General features: G+C 47.0%; 1 protein-coding gene across 1 annotated transcript in view; it reads right to left on the bottom strand.

Annotated features, from left to right (window-relative positions):
• LOC144599570 (protein YIPF5-like) overlaps window positions 1-21,593 on the bottom strand; it is a 45,205-nt gene that overhangs the window by 10,856 nt on the left and 12,756 nt on the right. The window contains exon 3 of the mRNA XM_078410613.1: window positions 12,187-12,332. Coding sequence (XP_078266739.1) covers window positions 12,187-12,332 — 146 coding nt within the window. The remainder of the gene's footprint in view (window positions 1-12,186; window positions 12,333-21,593) is intronic.

Below are 21,593 nucleotides of genomic sequence, written 5' to 3'. Positions count from 1 at the left end.
CAGTCCAGGAAGTTAGAAAATTACTCTTGTTTATCCAGGTTAGATTGATGGTATAAACTCTCTTGTATTTGTCCAACAAACTAAGCAAATGAATAGGACAGTGACAGATGAACTTCAGTATAGGAAAACAAAACTGGGCACTCCTTGTCTGGTCCCCAAATAATAATTGAGAGAAGAGATTTCCTGGATTCATAATAGGCGAAATTTAAACACTTATCTCTAAGCCAAACAAATGGAAACTGAGAATTTAATCTCTTTTCTACTGTTCCCAATTTTATTTTCCTTTCATCTGCTTTTTGCCTAAGGAAGGGAATTAGAAATGCCCTATTTGTTACAGAGCACAGACCACAGACAATGTCTTTCAACTCTATGTGACTGTTGTGCAGGAGCTATTCAATTTATTCCACTCCCCTGCTACTTCCTCATTGCCTTGAAATTGATTTATATTTTCAACTTTGTGTGCAATTTCCTTCTTTAAAGTTCCCAATGAATCTATTTCCACCACCTTTTCAGATAATGCATTCCTAATCACAACAATTACAATGGAGCAGTGAACAGTGAATGCTAACTGACCTGAACAATGGTAAATAAATCACCGAAAACCATGCTCACATTGATGACTAACGTACTCGTCGGCAGAAGATCTATACATCTGTGCGGATATATCTTTTCTGTCCCCATCACACTGTTCTGTAATCTTAAGGATCTATCGAGTCAGCCATTTCTTTTCTATGGACAAATCCCCCATCTTGTTCCATTTTCCTGGTAGCTTAATGGTACAGGAATCAATTTCATGAATATGTTTAGAAATCTTTATGTTAGTCTGAGGATAACCTAACTAAGCTTTCATTCAAGCTTAACATTACCAACACATTTTAATTCTACATGGTGGTTATTTGCAATGTGTCTGCCTCAACTATCTTCTCCGGCACCTCACCTTAAACCTGATCATCTACAATCAGTAACCAGTGCCTGCCTTCTCCCCCTATTCCCTTGATTCCACTAGCCCAAAGAGCTCTATCTAACTTTCTTTTAAATTCATCCTGTGAAATGGCCTCCACTGCCTTCTGTGGCAGAGAATTCCACAATTTCTCAATGCTCTGGGTGAAAAAGTTTCTTCTCACCGCGGTTTTAAATGGCCTCCCCTTTATTCTTAGACTGTGTCCCCTGGTTCTGGACTCCCCCAACATTGGGAACATTTTTCCTGCATCTAGCTTGTCTAGTCCTTTTATGATTTTATATGTCTCTATAAGATCCCCTCTCATCCTTCTAAACTCCAGTGAATACCAGCCTAGTCTTTCCAAACTTTCCTCATATGACAGTCCCTCCATCCCAGGGATTAACCTCGTGAACCTACGCTGCGCTGCCTCAATAGGAAGGACGTCCTTCCTCAAATTAGGAGACCAAAACTGCACACAATACTCCAGATGTGGTCTCACCAGGGCCCTATAAAACTGCAGAAGGACTTCTTTCTCCTGTACTCAAATCCTCTCGTTATGAAGGCCAACATGCCATTAGCTTTCTTCACTGCCTGCTGTACCTGTACGCTTACTTTTGTGGAGATGAGGAATGCAGAGCCAGATTTGTCCTTTTTGTTTGCTTCGGCCACTGGACTCCGCATGGGCTTTGCAGCATTGTGTGCTAGGTTAAAGCACATGCTTGAGGCTCTCTCTCTTTCTCTCACACCTGCTTGAGGCTACGTAATCACAAAAATGCTGAGCTTGCTAAAGCTAGTAGTAATCAGTAGCCCAAACCGCAAAATGTTCCAGCTCGTCTTCAGAGGAGAAAAACACAATGTATAAAGAACACAAACAGTAAACAGACGCCGACTAAACCTTGAACAATAGCATGTTAGGACCTTATAAGGGAAAATCGACTTTGTTCCAACACTCGGCCGTATAAGGGAAAACTGACTTAATTCCAATATTGATTGGTTGTGATACTTGTAAATAACTGAGAATTCTGCGGTTTGGGGTATAAAGGGGCTTAATTCTAGGGCTGGTGTGACACGTTTCCACTGGCCACAGAGTCCGCAACTCTGTGTGTGCTTTTAGAAACCTGTCAACGAGATCTCTAATAAACGAACAGGTAAAGTCTGTGCCGTCTCTGATTATTGTTATCCAACTGACCGCGAACGCGAACTCAACATTTTCAGTGACTGGTGTACAAGGACACCAAGGTCTCATTGCACTTCCCCTTTACCTAATTTGACACCATTGAGATAATAATCTGCCTCCTTGTTTTTGCCGCCAAAGTGGATAACCTCACATTTATCTACATTATATTGCATCTGCCATGCATCTGCCCACTCGCTCAACCTGTTCAAGTCACCCTGCAACACTCCTAATATCCTCTTCGCAGTTCACACTGCCACCCAGCTTTGAGTCATCTGCAAATTTGCTGGTATTACTTTTAATTCCATCATCCAAATCATTAATATATTGTAAATAGCTGCGGCCCCAGCACCGAGCCTTGCGGCACTCCACTCTACACCGCCTGCCATTCTGAAAAGGACCCGTTTATTCCTACTCTTTGCTACCTGTCTGCCAACCAATTCTCTATCCGTCAATACCCTACTCCCAATACCATGTGCTCTAATTTTGCTCACCAACCTCCCGTGTGGTACCCTATCAAAGGCTTTCTGAAAGTCGAGATACAGTACATCAGCTGGCTCTCCTTTATCCATTTTACTTGTCACATCCTCAAAAAATTCCAGAAGATTAGTCAAACAGGATTTCCCCTTCATAAATCCATGCTGACTTGGACCAATCCTTTTACCGCTGTCCAAATGTGTCGTCATTACCTCTTTAATAATTGACTCCAGCATCTTCCCCATCACCGATGTCAAGCTAACTGGCCTATAATTCCCCATTTTCTCTCTCTCTCCTTTCTTGAAAAGTGGGATAACATTAGTGTAGATGGTTTATATGCAACCAATAACATAGTTACCTCAGTACCATTAACCCCGCCTAGTTAACATCAATCATAACGCCTTCCCTTCCTGGGTACAGTTCAGTAGAGGAACGTAGCCAGTGCTTGAAGATGTATGTAATACGTTGTGCTATCATTAAAAGATGTTGTACGCTTTAAGAGTTTGTGAAGTATTAATTTACATGGTGTCAGAAGTGGAAGACACTTGCGTCTCCTGTCTGTCGGGTTTTATTTCTTTTTTTTGATTTGTGCCTTTTTTGTGCTTAATCTCTCTGACCATGGCGTCCTCTTGCAGAAAGCCCGCGCAGCTTGTCTTTGATGCTGACATTTCTGAGCGCTGGGACACGTTTGAGTTTGATTTCACCCACTTTGTCAACGTCGCACATCGCGCTGATCCTGACTCCCTTAAAGCCTCCCTCCTACTCAACCTTGTCGGACCTGATGCCATGAAGAGAGCCAGAACTTTCACCTATGCTCCAGCGGTCCTGGGCGACGACGACGTGGAGATTACCCCTGCAGAATCTGCCAGTGACCCCGCTTGCCTGCTACGTAAGTTCAGGGAGATTTGTGACCTGCCCTCGAACCGCATTCTGCAGAGGGCACGGTTCTTTACAAGAAAACAGTTGCCGGATGAACCTGTTGAATGTTTTATTGCTGATTTGCGTTATCTCGCCCAGCGGTGCCGTTTTGGTGACATGACGGAGCAGCTCACTAGAGACATTTTAGTAACTGGCATGCGTGACCAGAAGCTACGATGTGAGCTTCTAAGGGATCCGGATCTAACGTTGGAAAAAGCTATGCATGCCTGCAGATTGTCTGAGGTCGTTGTATTGCCAGATGACCACCGAGACTCGGCCAATAAATCTATCAACCTGGCTGGGTGTAGGAGACCCCAGCCTCGGATGGTAAACAATGCTTTTCTGCCGCGTGCCAACCCAGGTCCTGGTGAAGTGCCCCAAAAAAGGTGCCCAAACTGTAACTACATGCACCATAGACTGTCTACCTGCCCTGCTTATGGCAAATTTTGTAACTTTTGTAAAAAGTTAAACCACTTCTCTGCGGCCTGTCGCTCGATCCGTTCCCGTGGGAGACAGGCACAGATTTCCAGACCCAGTCTAAACATGCTGAGGCAATCTGATGGCTGTTACGATTTACAGCCCAGCCTGGTCGACTCCTACGAGGCAGATCCAATTAATCCTCCTGAGGATTCGAATGTGTTTACCCTCCTACACACAACCGCCCAACGCTCTGATCCCTCTGTAGCTCTGACTGTCAATGGTGTGTCCTTCCTTGCAAAGCTGGATACAGGTGCGAAGGTCAACGTATTGTCAATAAATCTTTTCAATAAGATAAGGAATAATGAGCCCCTGGTTGTTGACAACGCTACGTTGCATGCCTATGGTGGAGAAATTCTAAGGCCTGTGGGGAGGGCTGCTTTAACTTGTGTGCTGCAAAAGGCAACGAGAAACCTCGTTTTCTATGTTTTGAACTCTGACTGTGTAACCCTGCTGGGCAACCGTGCGTGCCAAGATCTTGGCCTGGTGTCCTTCGACCGCACGGTCCACAAAGTGCAACTGTCGTTCAACCCTGTTGTGGAATACCAGGACCTGTTCAACGATGACCTGGGAAAGTTACCACTCACATATCGTATTTCCGTTGACCCAAACGTACAACCTGTAGCCCGCGCAGCTCACAGGGTGTCTCACGCCATGAAAGACAGGGTCGAGGCGATGCTGAATAACATGGTCGAAAAGGGGGTGCTAGAAGCGGTTAGCGATCCCACCGCTTGGGTCTCCACTATGGTTGCCACGATAAAGAAAGACAAGAATGAAATACGTGTGTGTATCAATCCGAAGGACTTGAACCTTGCAATCAGGCGACCACACCACCCCATGCGGTCTGTTGAGGACGTGGCGGCTCAGGTCGGGCAGGCCACCATCTTTTCGGTCCTAGACGCTAAGAACTCGTTTTGGCAGATCCCGTTGGACAAAGAGTCTTCTGACCTAACGACCTTCGCCACACCGTTTGGCAGATTCAAGTTCCTGCGAATGCCATTCGGCATTAATTCCGCTAGCGAGGTGTTCCAGCGAACTATGGAGCAGATATTCTCGGGCCTGCCATGTGCCATCATCGTGGATGATATCCTGGTTTATGGGAAAGACATTGCGGAGCACGACCTGAACCTCCGCAGCATCCTGGATCGGGCGCGGAAGGTCAATCTGAAGCTGAATCCCAAGAAATGCCGGTTCCGCGTCCCAGAAGTCACGTATGTGGGACACGTCTTCACCTCTAACGGACTAAAACCCGACCCCTTGAAGGCAGCTGCCATCTCCGAGATGGCAGCCCCCACCGACGTGCCAGGTCTACAACGATTCTTAGGCATGGTGAACTACCTGGGGAAGTTTATACAAAACCTCAGTGAGCTGAGTGCTCCCCTGCGGCAATTGACAAAAAAGGATATTGCCTGGGCCTGGCTCCAACATCACCAGCAGGCCTTTGACTGCCTCAAGTCGAAATTGATTGACACCCCGACGTTGCGGTACTTCGATGTAAGTCGCCCCATCACCGTCACCTGTGACGCTTCCAAGTTCGGTCTGGGTGCGGCTTGCCTTCAGTCTGTCGATGGATCGTTACATCCTGTCTCCTATGCCTCCCGCACCATGACGGACACCGAGCAGCGGTACGCTCAGATCGAGAAAGAGCTGCTCGCGGTGGTGTTCGCCTGCTCCAAGTTCAGAGATTTCCTGTTCGGCAGCAGATTTACGGTCGAAACCGACCACCAGCCACTGGTGACCATCCTAAACAAGCCAATTCACGCTGCCCCCGCCAGGCTGCAGCGTATGATGCTACAGCTCCAGCGTTTCGAATTCGACATCATCTACAAGAAGGGCACCGAGATGCACATTGCGGACACCCTATCGCGCGCCCCGCGGACCTCCTGTGATCGCCACCCCTACGAAACAGAGGACTTGCTTGTACTGGGCGTTAATTTCATTCCCACCAAGCAGCTACAGGTGTTGGCCGAGCACACCGCTGCCGATCCAGTTTTGCAGCGGCTTGCCACTGTGATTAAAGCAGGGTGGCCAACAAAGCGCTCCGCTGCGCCATCTGAAACACAGCCTTTCTTCCTGGTCCGCGACGAATTGGTGCTCCAGAATGGCGTCATCGTCAAGGGACATAAAGTTGTGGTCCCGTCCTCCCTGTTTGACTCTTACTATTGCGCAGCCCATAGCGGACACCCTGGGGTCGATGCAACACTCGCCCACGCTCAGTGCCAATTCTACTGGCCCGGAATGGCCAAATATATCCGAGACCGAGTTTCTGCCTGCTCCACGTGCAACAGCCTTGCTCCACACCAGCAGCGACAGCCCCTGCTGCAACAGCCTGCCCCTGCCTTGGCCTGGTCCTCGTTGGCTGCTGACATCTTCGAGTGGCGTGGTAACCACTACCTTGTCCTGGTCGACTCATACTCAAACTGGTTCGAGGTGGATTTACTGACATCCCTCACGTCGGAGATGGTGATCCGAAAGCTGCGGAAACACTTCTCCACTTTTGGGTCCCCTGTCAGGCTGCAGACTGACAACGGCAGGCAGTTTACCAGCCGAGAATTCAAAAGTTTTGCGGACAAGTGGAATTTTGTGCATTTCACCAGCAGCCCTGAGTACCCACAGAGCAACGGACTTGCAGAACGGGCCGTCCGCAGCGCCAAGCATCTGATGGAACAGGCGAGACTTTCCAACACTGATTTGTACTTGGATCTCCTAAACCTCAGGAATGTTTCCAGGGATCCGGCCATGGGGTCACCTGCTCAGCGTCTGATGTCAAGGAATACCAGATCTACTATCCCGATTGCCCAGCGCCAGCTGCAACCTCGGGTGCTGGAGCCTGCCTCCGTGCAGAGGCGTATTCAAGAGAAGCATGACAGCCAGCGGCGTTCCCACGATCGGTCGTGCAGACCACTCGATCCTCTTTTGCCTGGACAGGTTGTTCGGTTGCAGACCGCCGGCGGTCACTCCCGTCTGGCCACCGTGGTTGGGGTGGCCGACTCACCTCGTTCGTACCTGGTGGACCATGAGGGCGCCATCTACCGAAGAAGCCGACAACACCTGCTTGCGGTTAATGAGCCAAAGCCGCAGCCCCCGGGACCCTATGCCCCGCCGCTCTCATACCAGCAGCCGGCTGCCGTCCCGGCCAGCGTTCCTTGTATGCCTCGGTCCCCATATCGCGCGCCCGGTTCCCCTCTGCGCGGGTCCCCTGTTGCCGGTTCCCACTCTCCCGGTTCTACCACCGCACCTCCCTTCCCTGGTTCCCCTGCTGCCTCGTGTCCTCCGGTTTCTTCTGCTCTTTCGGGGGGTGGGGGAGACATTCGTACGCGCTCGGGCCGGATTAGTAAGCCACCTGTGCGCTATGGCGATTTTGCTTAATTCTGTTATTAATTCTGTTGTTGTGACAACAATCTGTTTAATTTTCTAGGGGGAAGGATGTAGATGGTTTATATGCAACCAATAACATAGTTACCTCAGTACCATTAACCCCGCCTAGTTAACATCAATCATAACGCCTTCCCTTCCTGGGTACAGTTCAGTAGAGGAACGTAGCCAGTGCTTGAAGATGTATGTAATACGTTGTGCTATCATTAAAAGATGTTGTACGCTTTAAGAGTTTGTGAAGTATTAATTTACAATTAGCTACCCTCAAATCGCCAGGAAATGATCCTGAATCTAATGAACATTGGAAAATGATCATCAATGCATCCACGATTTCTTGAGCCACCTCCTTGAGTACCCTGGGATGCAGACCATCAGGCCCTGGGGATTTATCAGCCTTCAGTCCCATCAGTCAACCCAATACTATTTCTCGCCTAAATTTCTTTCAGTTCCTCTACCTCCCTTGATCCTCTGTCCACTAGTTAATCTGGGAGATTATTTGTGTATTCCTTAGTGAAGACAGATCCGAAGTACCTGTTCAACTCTTCCACCATTTCCTTGTTACCCATAATAATTTCACCAGTTTCTGCCTTCATGGGACCTTCACGAGAGAGTTAGAAAGAGCTCTAGGGGCTAGTGGAATCAAGGGATATGGGGAGAAGGCAGGAATGGGTTATTAATTGGGGCCGATCAGCCATGATCACAATGAATGGCGGTGCTGGCTCGAAGGGCCGAATGGCCTCCTCCTGCACCTATTTTCTATGTTTTCTATGTCTTTCCATGACCCACATTTGTCTTTACTAATCTTTTTCTCTTAACATACCTAAAAATGCTTTTACTGTCCTTCTTTATATTCTTGGCCAGCTTCGCTTCATATCTCATCTTTTCAGCCTGTATTGTCCTTTTTGCTATGTTCTGTTGTCCGTTGAAAGTTGCCCACTCCTCTGGCTTCCCGCTACTCTTTGCTATCTTATACATCTTTTCTTTTAGTTTTATTCCATCTCTAACTTCCCTTGTCAGCCATGGTTTCGGCACAGGTCAGGCTGCATCTCAAGTGAGAAGGAATGGGTGACGTTTCAGGTCAAGACCCTTCTTCAGACTGATGTCAGGGGGGCGGGACAAAGGTCACCCATTCATTCTCTCCTGAGATGCTGCCTGACCTGCTGAGTTACTCCAGCAATTTGTGAATAAATACCTTCGATTTGTAGCAGCGTCTGCAGTTATTTTCTTACACATTATTTATCTAAATGCATGTATATCTTACCCCTCAGAACACTCTTTAGTAACTTTCTGACCATAGATGTTAGACTCACTGGCCTATAGTTCTCAGGCTTTTCCTTGCAGCCCTTCTTGAACACAGGCACAGCATTTGCCACCCTTCATTCTTCTGGCACCTCACCTATATTTAACGATGATTCATATATCTCAGCCAGGGCGCCCTCATTTTCCTCTCTAGCTTCCCACAGTGTCGTCAGATATATCTGATCAAGCCTGGAAGATTTGTCTACCTTCATACACATTAGGATGTTCAGTATCTCCTCAACTGTAATACCAACTGCCCTCAAGAAACTTACATTGACTGCCCCAGGTTCCCTGGTCTTCATGTCTTTTTCCACAGTAAAAACAGAGGAGAAATACTCATCGAGGACCTTGCTCATCTCCTGTGGCTCCATACAGAGATGACCGCTTTAATTTCTGAGGGGCCCTATTTTCTTTCTGGTTACCCGTTCCCCCTAATGTACATAAAATCCCTTTGGATTATCCTTAATATTATCTGCCAGAGCTATCTCCTGCTCCCTTTTTGCTCTCCTGATTTCCTTCTTTTGCGTGATCCTAAGTTCTTGAAACTCCTCCAGGGATACACTTGATCCTGGCTGTCGCTAGCTGTACCCTGCCTCCTTCTTATTCTTGACCAGAGCCTCAATTTCTCTTGTCATCCAAGCTTCCTTGTGTCCACCTGCCTTACCCTTCATTCTAACAGGAACATGCATGCCATGAACTCTTGTCACCACACTTTTAAAAGCATCCCACTTTCCGGATGTTCCTTTTCCTACAAACAATCTGCTCTAATCAACTTGAACGAGTTCCTGTTGTGATATCATGAGAGGTAGGGTCATAGAGGGGAGATACATTTCCTCCCGGTGGATGCAACAAGGACTACAAACCATCATGGCTGCCAGCAAAAGACTACAAAACCCATGTGATCACAACCCTTGACCTCACAAAGGGGTACTGGCAAGTTCCGCTTTCCCTAGAATCCCGAGAGAAAACAGCTTTTGCAACAACTGAAGGGCTTTTCCAGTACACCAAGTTACCATTTGGTCTACATGGAGCGCCTGCCACCTTCCAGCGGCTGATGGACCGGGTCCTGCGGCCCCACAAAGAATATGCTGCAGCCTATTTAGATGACATAGTGATACATAGCACAGATTGGGAAAGTCATTTGCCCCGAGTACAGAAGGTACTGGATGCTCTTCGTGTAGCAGGTCTCACGGCCAATCCCTGCAAGTGCAGGCTAGCCTATAGTGAAACAGAGTACCTTGGTTACACAATAGGGCGTGGCCTTGTTAAACCTCAAGATGCTAAACTAAGGGCCATCCAAGATTGGCCACGACCTGTATCAAAGAGACAAGTAAGATCCTTTATAGGCCTTGCAAACTACTATAGACGCTTTGTTCCCAACTTCTCTGATCTAATTGCCCCCCTAACAGATCTGACAACTAAAAGACAGTCCCGAATGGTGAAATGGTCACAGGAAGCAGAGGAGGCTTTCACCAGCCTGAAGAAGGCCTGGTGTTCCCACCCAGTTCTGGCCGTCCCAGACTTCAACAAGGAGTTTGTTGTGCAGGTAGATGCCTCAGAGGTGGGTCTTGGGGCAGTACTCTCTCAGATACAGAAGGGTGAGGAGCACCCAATTCTCTACAGTAGCAGAAAGCTTTTGGCCCATGAGATAAGATACTCTACACCGGAGAAAGAATGTCTGGCAATTAAGTGGGCCCTTGAAACCCTTCGCTATTACCTTATTGGGCGCAAATTCACTCTACTCACAGACCATGCTCCTTTGCAGTGGATGTCAAGAAATAGGGAAACGAACAGTCGAGTAACAAGATGGTTTCTCAGCCTCCAGGCTTTTAACTTCTCGGTTGTCCACAGGGCAGGTCGGAAACATGGGAATGCAGATGCCCTTTCCCGAAGAGACGTCCTGTGGGCCTCCTTCCCCAGTCCGGAGGCCTCAATTCAGGGGAGGGGGAAATGTGATATCATGAGAGGTAGAGTCATAGAGGGGAAATACATTTCCTCCCGGTGGATGCAACAAGGACTACAAACCATCATGGCTGCCAGCAAAAGACTACAAAACCCATAGTCAGCAGAGCTGCCTGCCCTGCTGACACTGATTGCTGCTGACAATGATTGCTGCTGATTGCTGTTGACACTGATTGCTGCCCAGCTGAACCAGATGAGCTGATTGCCTCAGTGAGAGAGCTAAAAGGGAAGGGAAGCAGTATATTTAAGGAGAGAGACAACGACTGGAGCAGAGAGGGAGAGAAGCAGTGTTTGAGTTATATTTGGTAAGAAGGCAGCAAGCTACAGTTTTGATTTAACTACCTGTTTTGGTTTTGTGTACCTGTCTGCAAACAATTAAGTTTACCTGTTTTTGGAAAAGACAATATATGGAATTTAAGTTTGAAAACAAGAACGTTTGTGTCTTCATTTCCGGCACCCACACCTCCCAACCTTCAAGAGAAAAGCTCCCGACCTCTCAAGACATCACACTGTCTAATATCATCAAAGTTGATCTTGCCCCAATTTAGAATTTTAACTCATGGGCCCGCCCTGTCCTTATCCATAACTATGGATAATTACATTTAAAATATTATAAGATTAATATATGCACACTGTCAAAGTCATTTTTTCAATTTGCACTCAAGTCTACTGGATAGTCATAAACATAATCTATCAGTACGAACACTGAAAATAAATTCAGTGCTAATTTCATGCATGGTTGCTACGGGAGTATAGCCTTGCCCACCTGCTTTATATTTCAGGAATTGCCTTTACTTTGCTGACAATTTTCTATTCATCAATTATACTCAACAGAAAGTTGTGAGCAGGACTCTCCCAATTTTATGATAAGTGCTTGCAATGTTACTTCTATCTACCGCTTATGGTAAATGTCCCCTTTGCCCTCTATTTAATATTCCTAAGCCTGATCTCATATAACTTGAAGATAGACACAAAAGGCTGGAGTAACTCAGTGGAACAGGCAGAATCTCTGGAGATAAGGAATGGGTGACGTTTCGGGTCGACCCTTCTTCAAACTCGTATAACTTGACATTCATTATGCAAGGCATTAGTGTGGAAAAGTGTTTGCATCTCATATTTTGACCACAATTATTGACAAACAAATTTTGAAGATGTAGTTTCCTCAAAATATATATAAATATAATAAAATAGGTTTTTTTCGCAATGTGTATCAACAGATTACCTTGCATCTTATTACAATGCAAATACCTTTCTCTGTGCCCTCTTTTAAAAAGAAGGCAAAGCAAATCAGGTCAAAACTTGTTTTACACAATTTATGTTAAAAAAAATTAGCTTGTCATTGTGAATAACATTAGCATCATGTCAATTATCTTTTCTGAGAGAAGCAACCTCAGGCATGCGGAGACATTCCCGCAAAAATAAAGTAAAATAATTTCTTCTGATTTTCACGGTGTGGTAAATGAAATACATAATATACAAGAAAAATATTTGAAAGAGGAAGGAAATGCCAGAGGTAAATGAAATAATTCCATGTAATATCCTTTATGCTGTCATTTTAACGTACCAGCAACAATGTGGCTCCAAATGCCAAACAGAAGACTATTGGTCCTGCCAGATCAGTCTCTTTCATAATGCTGCCATCTGCTGGTTTCATCGGATTCAGAACTGTTAACGTTTTTTGCCAGATGTGATCAAAATTGATCCCAATCTCTGTGAATAGGATAAAAGTGCGATTTAGGATTCACAAAAATAGATTGATTCTCTGTTTCTCACTTATCTTGCAAACATGTTCCTTTGTTGAAGACTCAGAGTGTTGGAAATATCTCAACATCTACCTTGTATGCCCAACCCCACCCCTTAGGATATCGTATAATGGAAGCAAATCTGTGCATAGTGTTCCCAGTATGGCCAAGCTATGGTAATAGCCATTGTCAGCTGTGGTAAAGCGATAGCGATACTTCCCTTTGTAAACACCAGGCCCCTTGCAATAAGAGCCAATAAGCCATTTGCTTTCCTAACAGGTCACTAAACGTTTTGTGTTTCCTGCACAAGAACACACAGATCTCCCCATGCTTCGTCAAGTTATGAATGCGCTGAAAGAGGCTCCATGTTCAAAATGTTAAGCTATCATTTCTCTTTATAGATCTTTATGGAATTCTTGTGCATTTCCAAACCATTTCATTTTTATTTCTTCAACAATTGATCTGAACTGGCGCCGACGATGGCTGCCACAGTGTACTGCTCCTTGCTGTTTTGTCTGTGTTTGTTTGTTTGTGTCGTCTGTGAAAGTCCCACAAAGATCACTTTCATGAGAGAGGTACTCATTAACATCAGATATCCGGCACAAACATTGTGCGGATTTCTCTCACTCGATGGATTATTTGGACATTCTTGTCAGCGGGATCAAGGTCTTGAGACCGAGGAGGACCCAGGGGAAGCGCTCTGGAGTACTCGCCCAACTCCGGCAACGAGTATACGCACCCGGCTCCCGAGTATATTCCTTGCGAATCTACGTTCCCTCAACAACAAAGTGGACGAACTGAAACTCCTGTGCCAAACAAACAAGGACTTCTCTTGAGCCGCTGCCCTGCGCTTCACCGAGACCTGGCTGTGTGAGTCGACCCCTGATAACGGGGGAATCAAGAGGCGCTGCAACCGGCTGGCTTTCAACTACACAGAGCGGACCGCGAAGCGGAGGCAACGGGGAAATCGAGAGGTGTTGGAATATGCTTCTATACCAGGGGTGGCCAAACTTGCTTAATGTAAGAGCCACATACGATAAAGTTCAGATGTTTGAGAGCCGCAAGACATGAACAAAAGAGCCGCAAGACATGAACTTAAATATTTTTACTAACCATGAACATTAAACTTGCATTTTATTCCAATGGGGTCTCAATTCATACCCAGTAAATAATTATGAAGCTTGAAATTTTTTCTTATTTACCTTTTTATTAACTGTGATGAAAAAAGCTCAGCCAACATATTTCCACGAGCCGCATATTAAAGGTCAAAGAGCCGCATGTAGCTCGCGAGCCGTGGTTTGGCCACCCCTGTTCTATATGAACCAGGGCTGATGCAGCGACATCACGGTACTGCCTAACTTCTGTTCTCCGAATTTGGAATCTTTTTTTATAAATTGCAAACCCTTTTATTCTCCAAGGGAATTGACCCCTTTTATTCTCGCTGAAGTTTACATCCCATCCCAGGCCTGTGTACGTGAAGCACAAACGCAACTCGCTGACCAGGTAATGAGAGTAGACAGTGACTTCCCAGACTCCATGGTCATTGTTTTGGAGGATTTTAATAAGGCTAACCTCAGCCGAGAGCTTCCAAAATACAGATATCACGTTACCTGTCCCACCAGAGGGGAGAGAACACTCGATCACTGTTATACTACAATCAAGAATGCATATCGCTCTGTTCCCCATGCAGCTCGGGGACTCTCTGATCATTGTTTAGTTCACCTTATTCCGACCTACAAGCAGAAACTAAAATCTGCTAAGCCTGTGGTCAGAACAATGAAAAAGTGGACAAGCGAGGGCATTGAAAATCTCCAGTCCTGCTTTGACTGCACTGATTGGAATGTGTTCAGGGAAGCAACCACAATCCTCGGTGAGTATACAGACACTGTGACATCCTATGTCAGCTTTTGTGAGGACAGTTGCATTCCCATTAGGACCCGGATCAGGTTCAACAACGACAAGCCCTGGTTTACAGCAGAACTCAGACAGCTCCGCCAGTCGAAAGATGAGGCCGACAGGAACGGGGATGCAGACCTCGACAGGCAGGCCAAGTACAAGCTGAGAAGAGGAATCAGAGCTGCCAAGGAAAGGTACTCTGAGAAGTTGAGGAGCAAGTTCTCAGCTAATGACTCTTCTTCAGTGTGGAAGGTCTTGCAAGAAATCACCAGCTACAAAAGGAAAATCCCCCACTCCTTGGACAATCGTCCGCTGACCAATGACCTGAACAAGTTCTACTGCAGGTTCGATAGACAAAAACATAACCCCTCCCCCCCTTTCCCCATCCTCGTCCCCAATCACCACTTCACACCCACTTACAGCCTAACTCCAGTCTGCAAAGAATGGGCCCTCGTCCACTTCCACTACCTACCCCCTCCTTGCTTCCCAACAGCAGCCTGGCCACTTCTCAATACAATACAATACAATATATTTTTATTGTCATTGTACAGGGAGGGGTACAACGAGATTGGGAATGCGCCTCCCATACGATGCAATAATTTAATTAATTTAAACAACAACAACCCAACAAAACAAATTGTAACAGTTTTAAGACATAATAAAGTGCAAGTAGATCTGTGCCGGATCACTGTGCGATGTGACCATCCGGCTCAGCAGGACCGGTTCATAGCAGCTATGGCCCTGGGGATGAAGCTATTCCTGAGTCTGGAGGTGCGGGCGTAGAAGACCTTGTAACGTCTGCCCGATGGAAGGAGTTCGAACAGACTGTTGTAGGGGTGTGAAGAGTCTTTGTGGATGCTGGTGGCTTTTCTGAGGCATCGTGTGTTGTAGATGCCCTCCAAGTCTGGTAGCTGTGTTCCGATGGTCCTCTGAGCTTTATGGACTACCTGCTGAAGAGCTTTCCTTTCTGCCTCCGCGCAGCTGAGGTACCACACATGGATGCCATGCGTTAGGATGCTCTCTATGGTGCAGCGGTAGAAGGTCGTCAGCAGCTGTTAGGGTAGACCAGACTTTTTCAGTGTTCTTAGGTAGAACAGTCATTGCTGTGCCTTCTTGACCAGCGCAGCAGTGTTATTGGACCATGTTAGGTCCTCCGAAATGTGAGTGCCCAGAAACTTGAAGCTGGACACTCTCTCCACACTGTCCCCGTTGATAAAGATCGGGTTTCTCCATCACAAACAATAGCATTTGAGGAGGTGGAAAAGCTATTCAGGAGACAGAAAAGCCGGAAATCTCCAGGACCGGACAATGTTTCCCCTCTATCCTCAAGCTCTGTGCCAAACAACTGGCACACAGACATTTTCAATTGGTCCCTGCAAACCTGTAGTGTCCTTGCCTGCTTCAAAGTCTCCATTATTGTTCCTGTACCCAAAAAGCCAAGGATTACTGGTCTTAATGACTAAAGGCCTGTCGCACTGACTTCTGTATTATTGTTAATGGTTAAGATGGCGCGGTCCAGTCCAGTCGCCGTCGTGGTAGCTCTGCGGGAACTGTGCGTTTTAAACTGGTATGTTTACTTTAAAAATATCCCTAAGTGCTCTAGCGTGTGCTAGCACTTAGCATTAACCAATGTACGACCGGGAAACGCTCGTAAAATTAAACTCGAGCGCTACCGGAGCACTATTAAACAGAAAACTACTCACCGATATACCGATAGAGATCATCAAAGGAGCGCACCGCGGCAGCAGCAGTGGGAGCGCAGGTCAGTGGGAAAGTCGGAAAAAACACCGAGGGAAGCGAGGGGGGAATCGGAACAGGCTGAGAACCCAAGCCTTGCGTCCACCTCTGCCCAGCATACTCCTGGCCAACGTCCAGTCCCTGGAGAACAAGCTGGATGACCTCAGGGCAAGGATCAGATTCCAGAGGGACATAAAGAACTGTAACATCCTTTGTCTGACCGAAACATGGCTGACCCCGCTGGTGCCTGACCAGGTGATCTGCCCATCCGAGTCCTTCACTGTTTTCCGGGCGGACAGAACGGAACAATCCGGGAAATCCATGGGCGGAGGAGTCTGCTTCTTGACCAATAATAACTGGTGTAATCCTGGAAATATTAAGACGCTTTCTCGTTCCTGCTCGCCGGACCTGGAACATCTAACTATCTTATGCCGACCATTCTACCTACCCCGGGAGTTCAGCTCGGTGATCATCACAGCCGTCTATATCCCACCGCATGCGGACACCGACGTGGCACTGTCCACCCTACACGATGTGTTGTGTCAACACCAAAACAAGAACTCTGATGCGGCTGTGCTGGTGGCTGGAGACTTCAATAGGGGAAATCTCAAAAAGGTCATGCCCAACTTCTACCAACACATCACGTGTGTCACCAGGGGGGAAAGAACTTTGGACCACTGCTACACGCCATTCAGGAAAGGCTACAAGGCCGTTTCTCTCCCTCCTTTTGGGAAATCTGACCACGCTACCATTTTCCTGCTGCCGGAGTACAAACAACGGATAGTACGGGAAGCGACTGTAACGAGGGACGTAAAGCGGTGGTCTGACCATTCAGAGGCCATGCTGCAGGATGCACTGAGCGAAGTCGATTGGAACATGTTCCAAGCAAGTTCCAGAGACGTAAATGAGTTTGCGGAAGCGGCTACGGACTTCATTGCCACAATAGCCGATACCATCATCCCCACGGTAAGGGTCAGTATCTTCCCTAACCAAAAACCCTGGGTGGACAGGTCTATTCTCGTGGCCTTGAATGCTCGCACCGCTGCTTACAACTCCGGCCTGGCATCCGGCAAAATGGACGACTACAAGGGAGAGTCCTACCGACTGCGAAGGGCAGTGAAGGATGCAAAAAAGAGGTACCGGGACAAGATGGAGTCACAGATGGAGCAGCAGGACACCAGGCGCCTTTGGCTACGGACTATAACTAGCTACAGGTCCAGCACCCCCTCAACCGGAAGTGCCGGCTCCTCCTTAGCTGATGACCTGAACTCTTTTTACGCACGGTTTGAGACGGGTAACACCACCAGCTCGCCGTCTAAAAACAGCACCGAAGGGGCGCTGGCTAGCGAGGCTGGAGGGGGATCCACTGCCGGGGATGTGCACACATTCTCGGTGTCCGAGCATGAGGTGAGGTGGGCTCTGACGCGTGTGAACACGAGGAAAGCTGGAGGCCCAGATGGTATATCTGGGCGAGTACTAAAGTCTTGTGCTACTCAGCTTGCTCCAGTGCCCACCACAATATTCAACCTCTCCTTGGCAAAGTCCGTGGTCCCTGCATGCTTCAAAAGATCCATCATTGTACCGGTGCCAAAGAATGCCTCTCCAGCGTGTTTAAATGACTACCGACCGGTGGCCCTCACCTCGGTTGTCATGAAATGCTTTGAGAGGCTGGTCAAGAAGCACATCTGTGCCCTCCTTCCTCGCAACATGGACCCACTACAGTTCGCATACCGTCCGAACAGGTCCACGGATGATGCGGTCTCCCAGGTTCTACACACCGCTCTCTCTCATCTGGACAGCCAGGGGGGCTATGTGAGGATGCTGTTCATTGACTTTAGTTCAGCATTCAACACAATAGTCCCCAGCAGACTGGTTGAGAAGCTGCTGGAACTGGGGCTTAGCACCCCTCTGTGTGCCTGGGTCCTGGACTTTCTCACTGCCAGGCCCCAAGTGGTCAGGATGGGGGAACACACATCTAGCTCCCTCACCCTGAACATAGGATCCCCCCAGGGCTGCGTCCTTAGCCCCCTACTGTAATCCTTGTACACACATGACTGTGGGGCCAGGTTCAGCTCAAACTCCATCATCAAGTTTGCTGATGACACTGTGGTGGTGGGCCGGATCTCCAACAACGATGAGAAGGCCTACTGGGAGGAGGTGGCTGATCTGGCACTCTGGTGTCAGGACAATAGCCTCCTCTTGAATGTCACTAAAACAAAGGAGCTGATTGTGGACTTCAGAAGGGCTAAACATCCAAGGACGTACATGCCACTGGAGATAAATGGGTCTATTGTGGATAGGGTGAGCAGTTTCAAATACTTGGGAGTCCGCATCGCAGAGGATCTGACGTGGGCAACGCACATTGCCGCACTGGTGGGTAAGGCTAAGCAGCGCCTTTACCACCTTAGACAACTGAGGAAATTCAGAGTGTCTCTGAGGATCCTTCATTGCTTCTACTCTGGGGCTGTAGAGAGCATCCTGTCTGGCAACATTACAGTCTGGTTTGGGAACAGCTCTGCCCAGGACAGGATAGCCCTGCAGAGAGTAGTGCGTTCGGCAGAACGCACCATGGGAACTACACTCGTCCCCCTGCAGGACCTATACATCAGGAGGTGCAGATCCAGAGCAAGCAAGATCATGAGGGACCCCTGCCACCCCAGTAACGGACTGTTCCAGATGCTACGATCAGGCAAACGCCTCCGCTGTCACGCTGTGAAAACGGAGAGGATGAGACGGAGCTTCTTCCCACAGGCCATCAGGACTGTCAATTTTTATAACCCCAGAGACTACATTTTTGTCGACACTAATAGTAACTTATTAACTTTATTTATATGCTGTAACTGTAATTCTTTTTGTGCACAACCCGCAGGCATTGCCACTTTCATTTCACTGCACATCGTGTATGTGTATGTGACAAATAAATTTGACTTGACTTGACTTGACTTGTAATCATGAAGACCCTTGAAAGACTTGTGCTGGCTCACCTGAAAAACATCACAAACCCCCTGCAGTTTGCATACTGGGCCAATAGATCAGTGGATGACACAGTCAACCTAGGCCTGCACTTCATCCTCCAGCACCTAGACCGCCAGGGGACCTATGCAAGGATTTTGTTTGTGGATTTTAGCTCTGCATTCAACACCATTGTGCCAGGGCTACTACACTACAAACTCTCCCAGTTGATTGTGCCTGAACCCCTCTGTCAGTGGATCACCAACTTCCTGACAGACAGGAAGCAGCATGAGGCTGGGAAAGCACATCTCAGACTCTCAGACCCTCAGCATAGGAGCTCCGCAAGGCTGCGTACTCTCCCCTCTCCTTTATTCTCTCTACACCAACAACTGGACCTCCACAGATTCCTCTGTCGAGCTTCTCAAGTTTGCAGATGACACAACCCTGATTGGACTAATCCAGGATGGGGAAGAGTCTGCCAACAGACAGGATGTGGCACAGCGGGCGTCCTGGTGCCATCTCAACAACCTGGAGCTCAATGCTCTTGAGATGGTGGAATTGATTGTAGACTTTAGGAGAGCTTCCCCTCCCCTCTCCCCACTCACCATCAACAACACCACAGGCACATCTGTGGAGTCATTTAAGTTCCTTGGAACCATCATCTCCAGGGACCTTAAATGGGGGCCACCATTAACTCCACAGCCAAAAAGGCCCAACAGAGGATGTACTTCCTGCGGCTGCTGAGAAAACACAATCTTCTACAGGCAATGATGGTCTAGTTTTATACTGCCATCATAGAATCTGTCCTCACCTTCTCGAGCATGGTCTGGTTTGGCTCAGTCACCAAGCATGACATCCGGAGGCTGCAGCACATCATTCGATCAGCTGAGAAGGTTGTTGGCTGCAACCTTCTCCCCATTGACGAACTGTACACTGCAAGGGCCAGGAAGCGAGTGGGTAAGATCATCTCTGACCCCTCTCACCGTGGCCACAAACTCTTTGAAGCACTTCCCTCTGGAAGGTGACTGCAGATTGTCAAAGCCACCACAGCCAGACATGAAAACATTTTTTTTCCACGAGCAGTAGCTCTACTTAACAGCCAAAAGTCTGCAGCCTCCTTTTGCCCTGGTTTTCTATTTCATTCTTCACATGTTTAAATTGTAATGTTTTATTTTTAATTGTCTACTGTATATCGTGTTGTTACTTGCGAGCACAGCACCAAGGCAAATTTCTTGTATGTATACATACTTGGCTAATAAAAATGTACTCAATTCAATTCAAATAAAATGTGGTGAGACCGCAATTGGAGTATTGTGTTCAGTTCTGGGCATCATGTTATAGGAAAGGTGTTGTTAAGCTGTAAAGGGTACAGAGAAGATTTACGAGGATGTTTCAATTAATAGCTCCTCAACTTTAATTATGTAATATTCATGTAGAAATTACAAAATATATCTTCAAACCACGTTAATCTATCGTTGTCTGACACTGCATGTTGCTCTGAATTTCCACAATGTGCTAACATATCGGCCTCCAAGGTTAGGGACCTTTGAGGAAATATCTCACCTAATAATATTTGTGGTGATATTTTAATCTCATTCTGAATTAAAATAGAGCAGTCATTCATGATTCTTCTGTTTGTAATCAGGCATGTTATTGTGGTGAGTGAAACTGCGCAAGATCCTCGATCACAACGTTTTTAAGAAACATATATTTCTAAGTGCAGGGAACCCTCTGTCAGAGATCAAAAGATAAATCATAATGGAGCTACCACCCATATCAATGTGTAATTGGAGCCCTGAGTGGTGAGTTTAAACTTATGATGCATTTGTTTCCAGTATGTTCTTGGTGAAATCAGAGTCATGATATATGGTAGAATTGCCAGGTCCATGATTTAATTTAAAATATATGTGAGCGCTCCTTGCAGGTAATGTTATCATTCATTAAAAGTTGTTCAGAACAACTATACTATTCATGAAAAGCAGTTTGAGCTATAATGTCCTTCCCTTCAGCAGTAAATGGGAAGATATGTCATGAATATGATTTATGTTTCAAAAGGACAGAACCAGTACAATAAAAAGCCAATAATTATATTTGGAACATACCACCTGCAGAATATATATTATAAGGGCGGCACGGTAGCGCAGCGGTAGAGTTGCTGCTTTACAGCGAATGCAGCGCCGGAGACACAGGTTCGATCCTGACTACGGGTGCTGCACTGTAAGGAGTTTGTACGTTCTCCCCGTGACCTGCGTGGGTTTTCTCCGAGATCTTCGGTTTCCTCCCACACTCCAAAGACGTACAGGTATGTAGGTTAATTGGCTGGGTAAATGTAAAAATTGTCCCTAGTGGGTGTAGGATAGTATTAATGTACGGGGATCACTGGGCGGCACGGACTTGGAGGGCCGAAAAGGCCTGTTTCCGGCTGTATATATATGATATGATATGATATCTGTGAGGCTTGTAAAGTAATTTGCTTGTGCCGTCCATTGAAAATTGATCTGATGTAGAATTAGGCACACTTAATCAGGAGCAAATGTAAACTAGATTGCTTTATTTTTCACTCTACTCCTTCATGGTCTGGGTCAGGTTACTGCTCGTGTAGAAAATAGGAACTAGGGATGCTGGTTAATACACAAAGACACAA

Source organism: Rhinoraja longicauda, chromosome 1, assembly GCF_053455715.1.
Source record: "Rhinoraja longicauda isolate Sanriku21f chromosome 1, sRhiLon1.1, whole genome shotgun sequence".
Lineage (NCBI taxonomy): Eukaryota > Metazoa > Chordata > Chondrichthyes > Rajiformes > Arhynchobatidae > Rhinoraja > Rhinoraja longicauda.
This window is presented reverse-complemented; position numbering and strand designations above follow the sequence as displayed.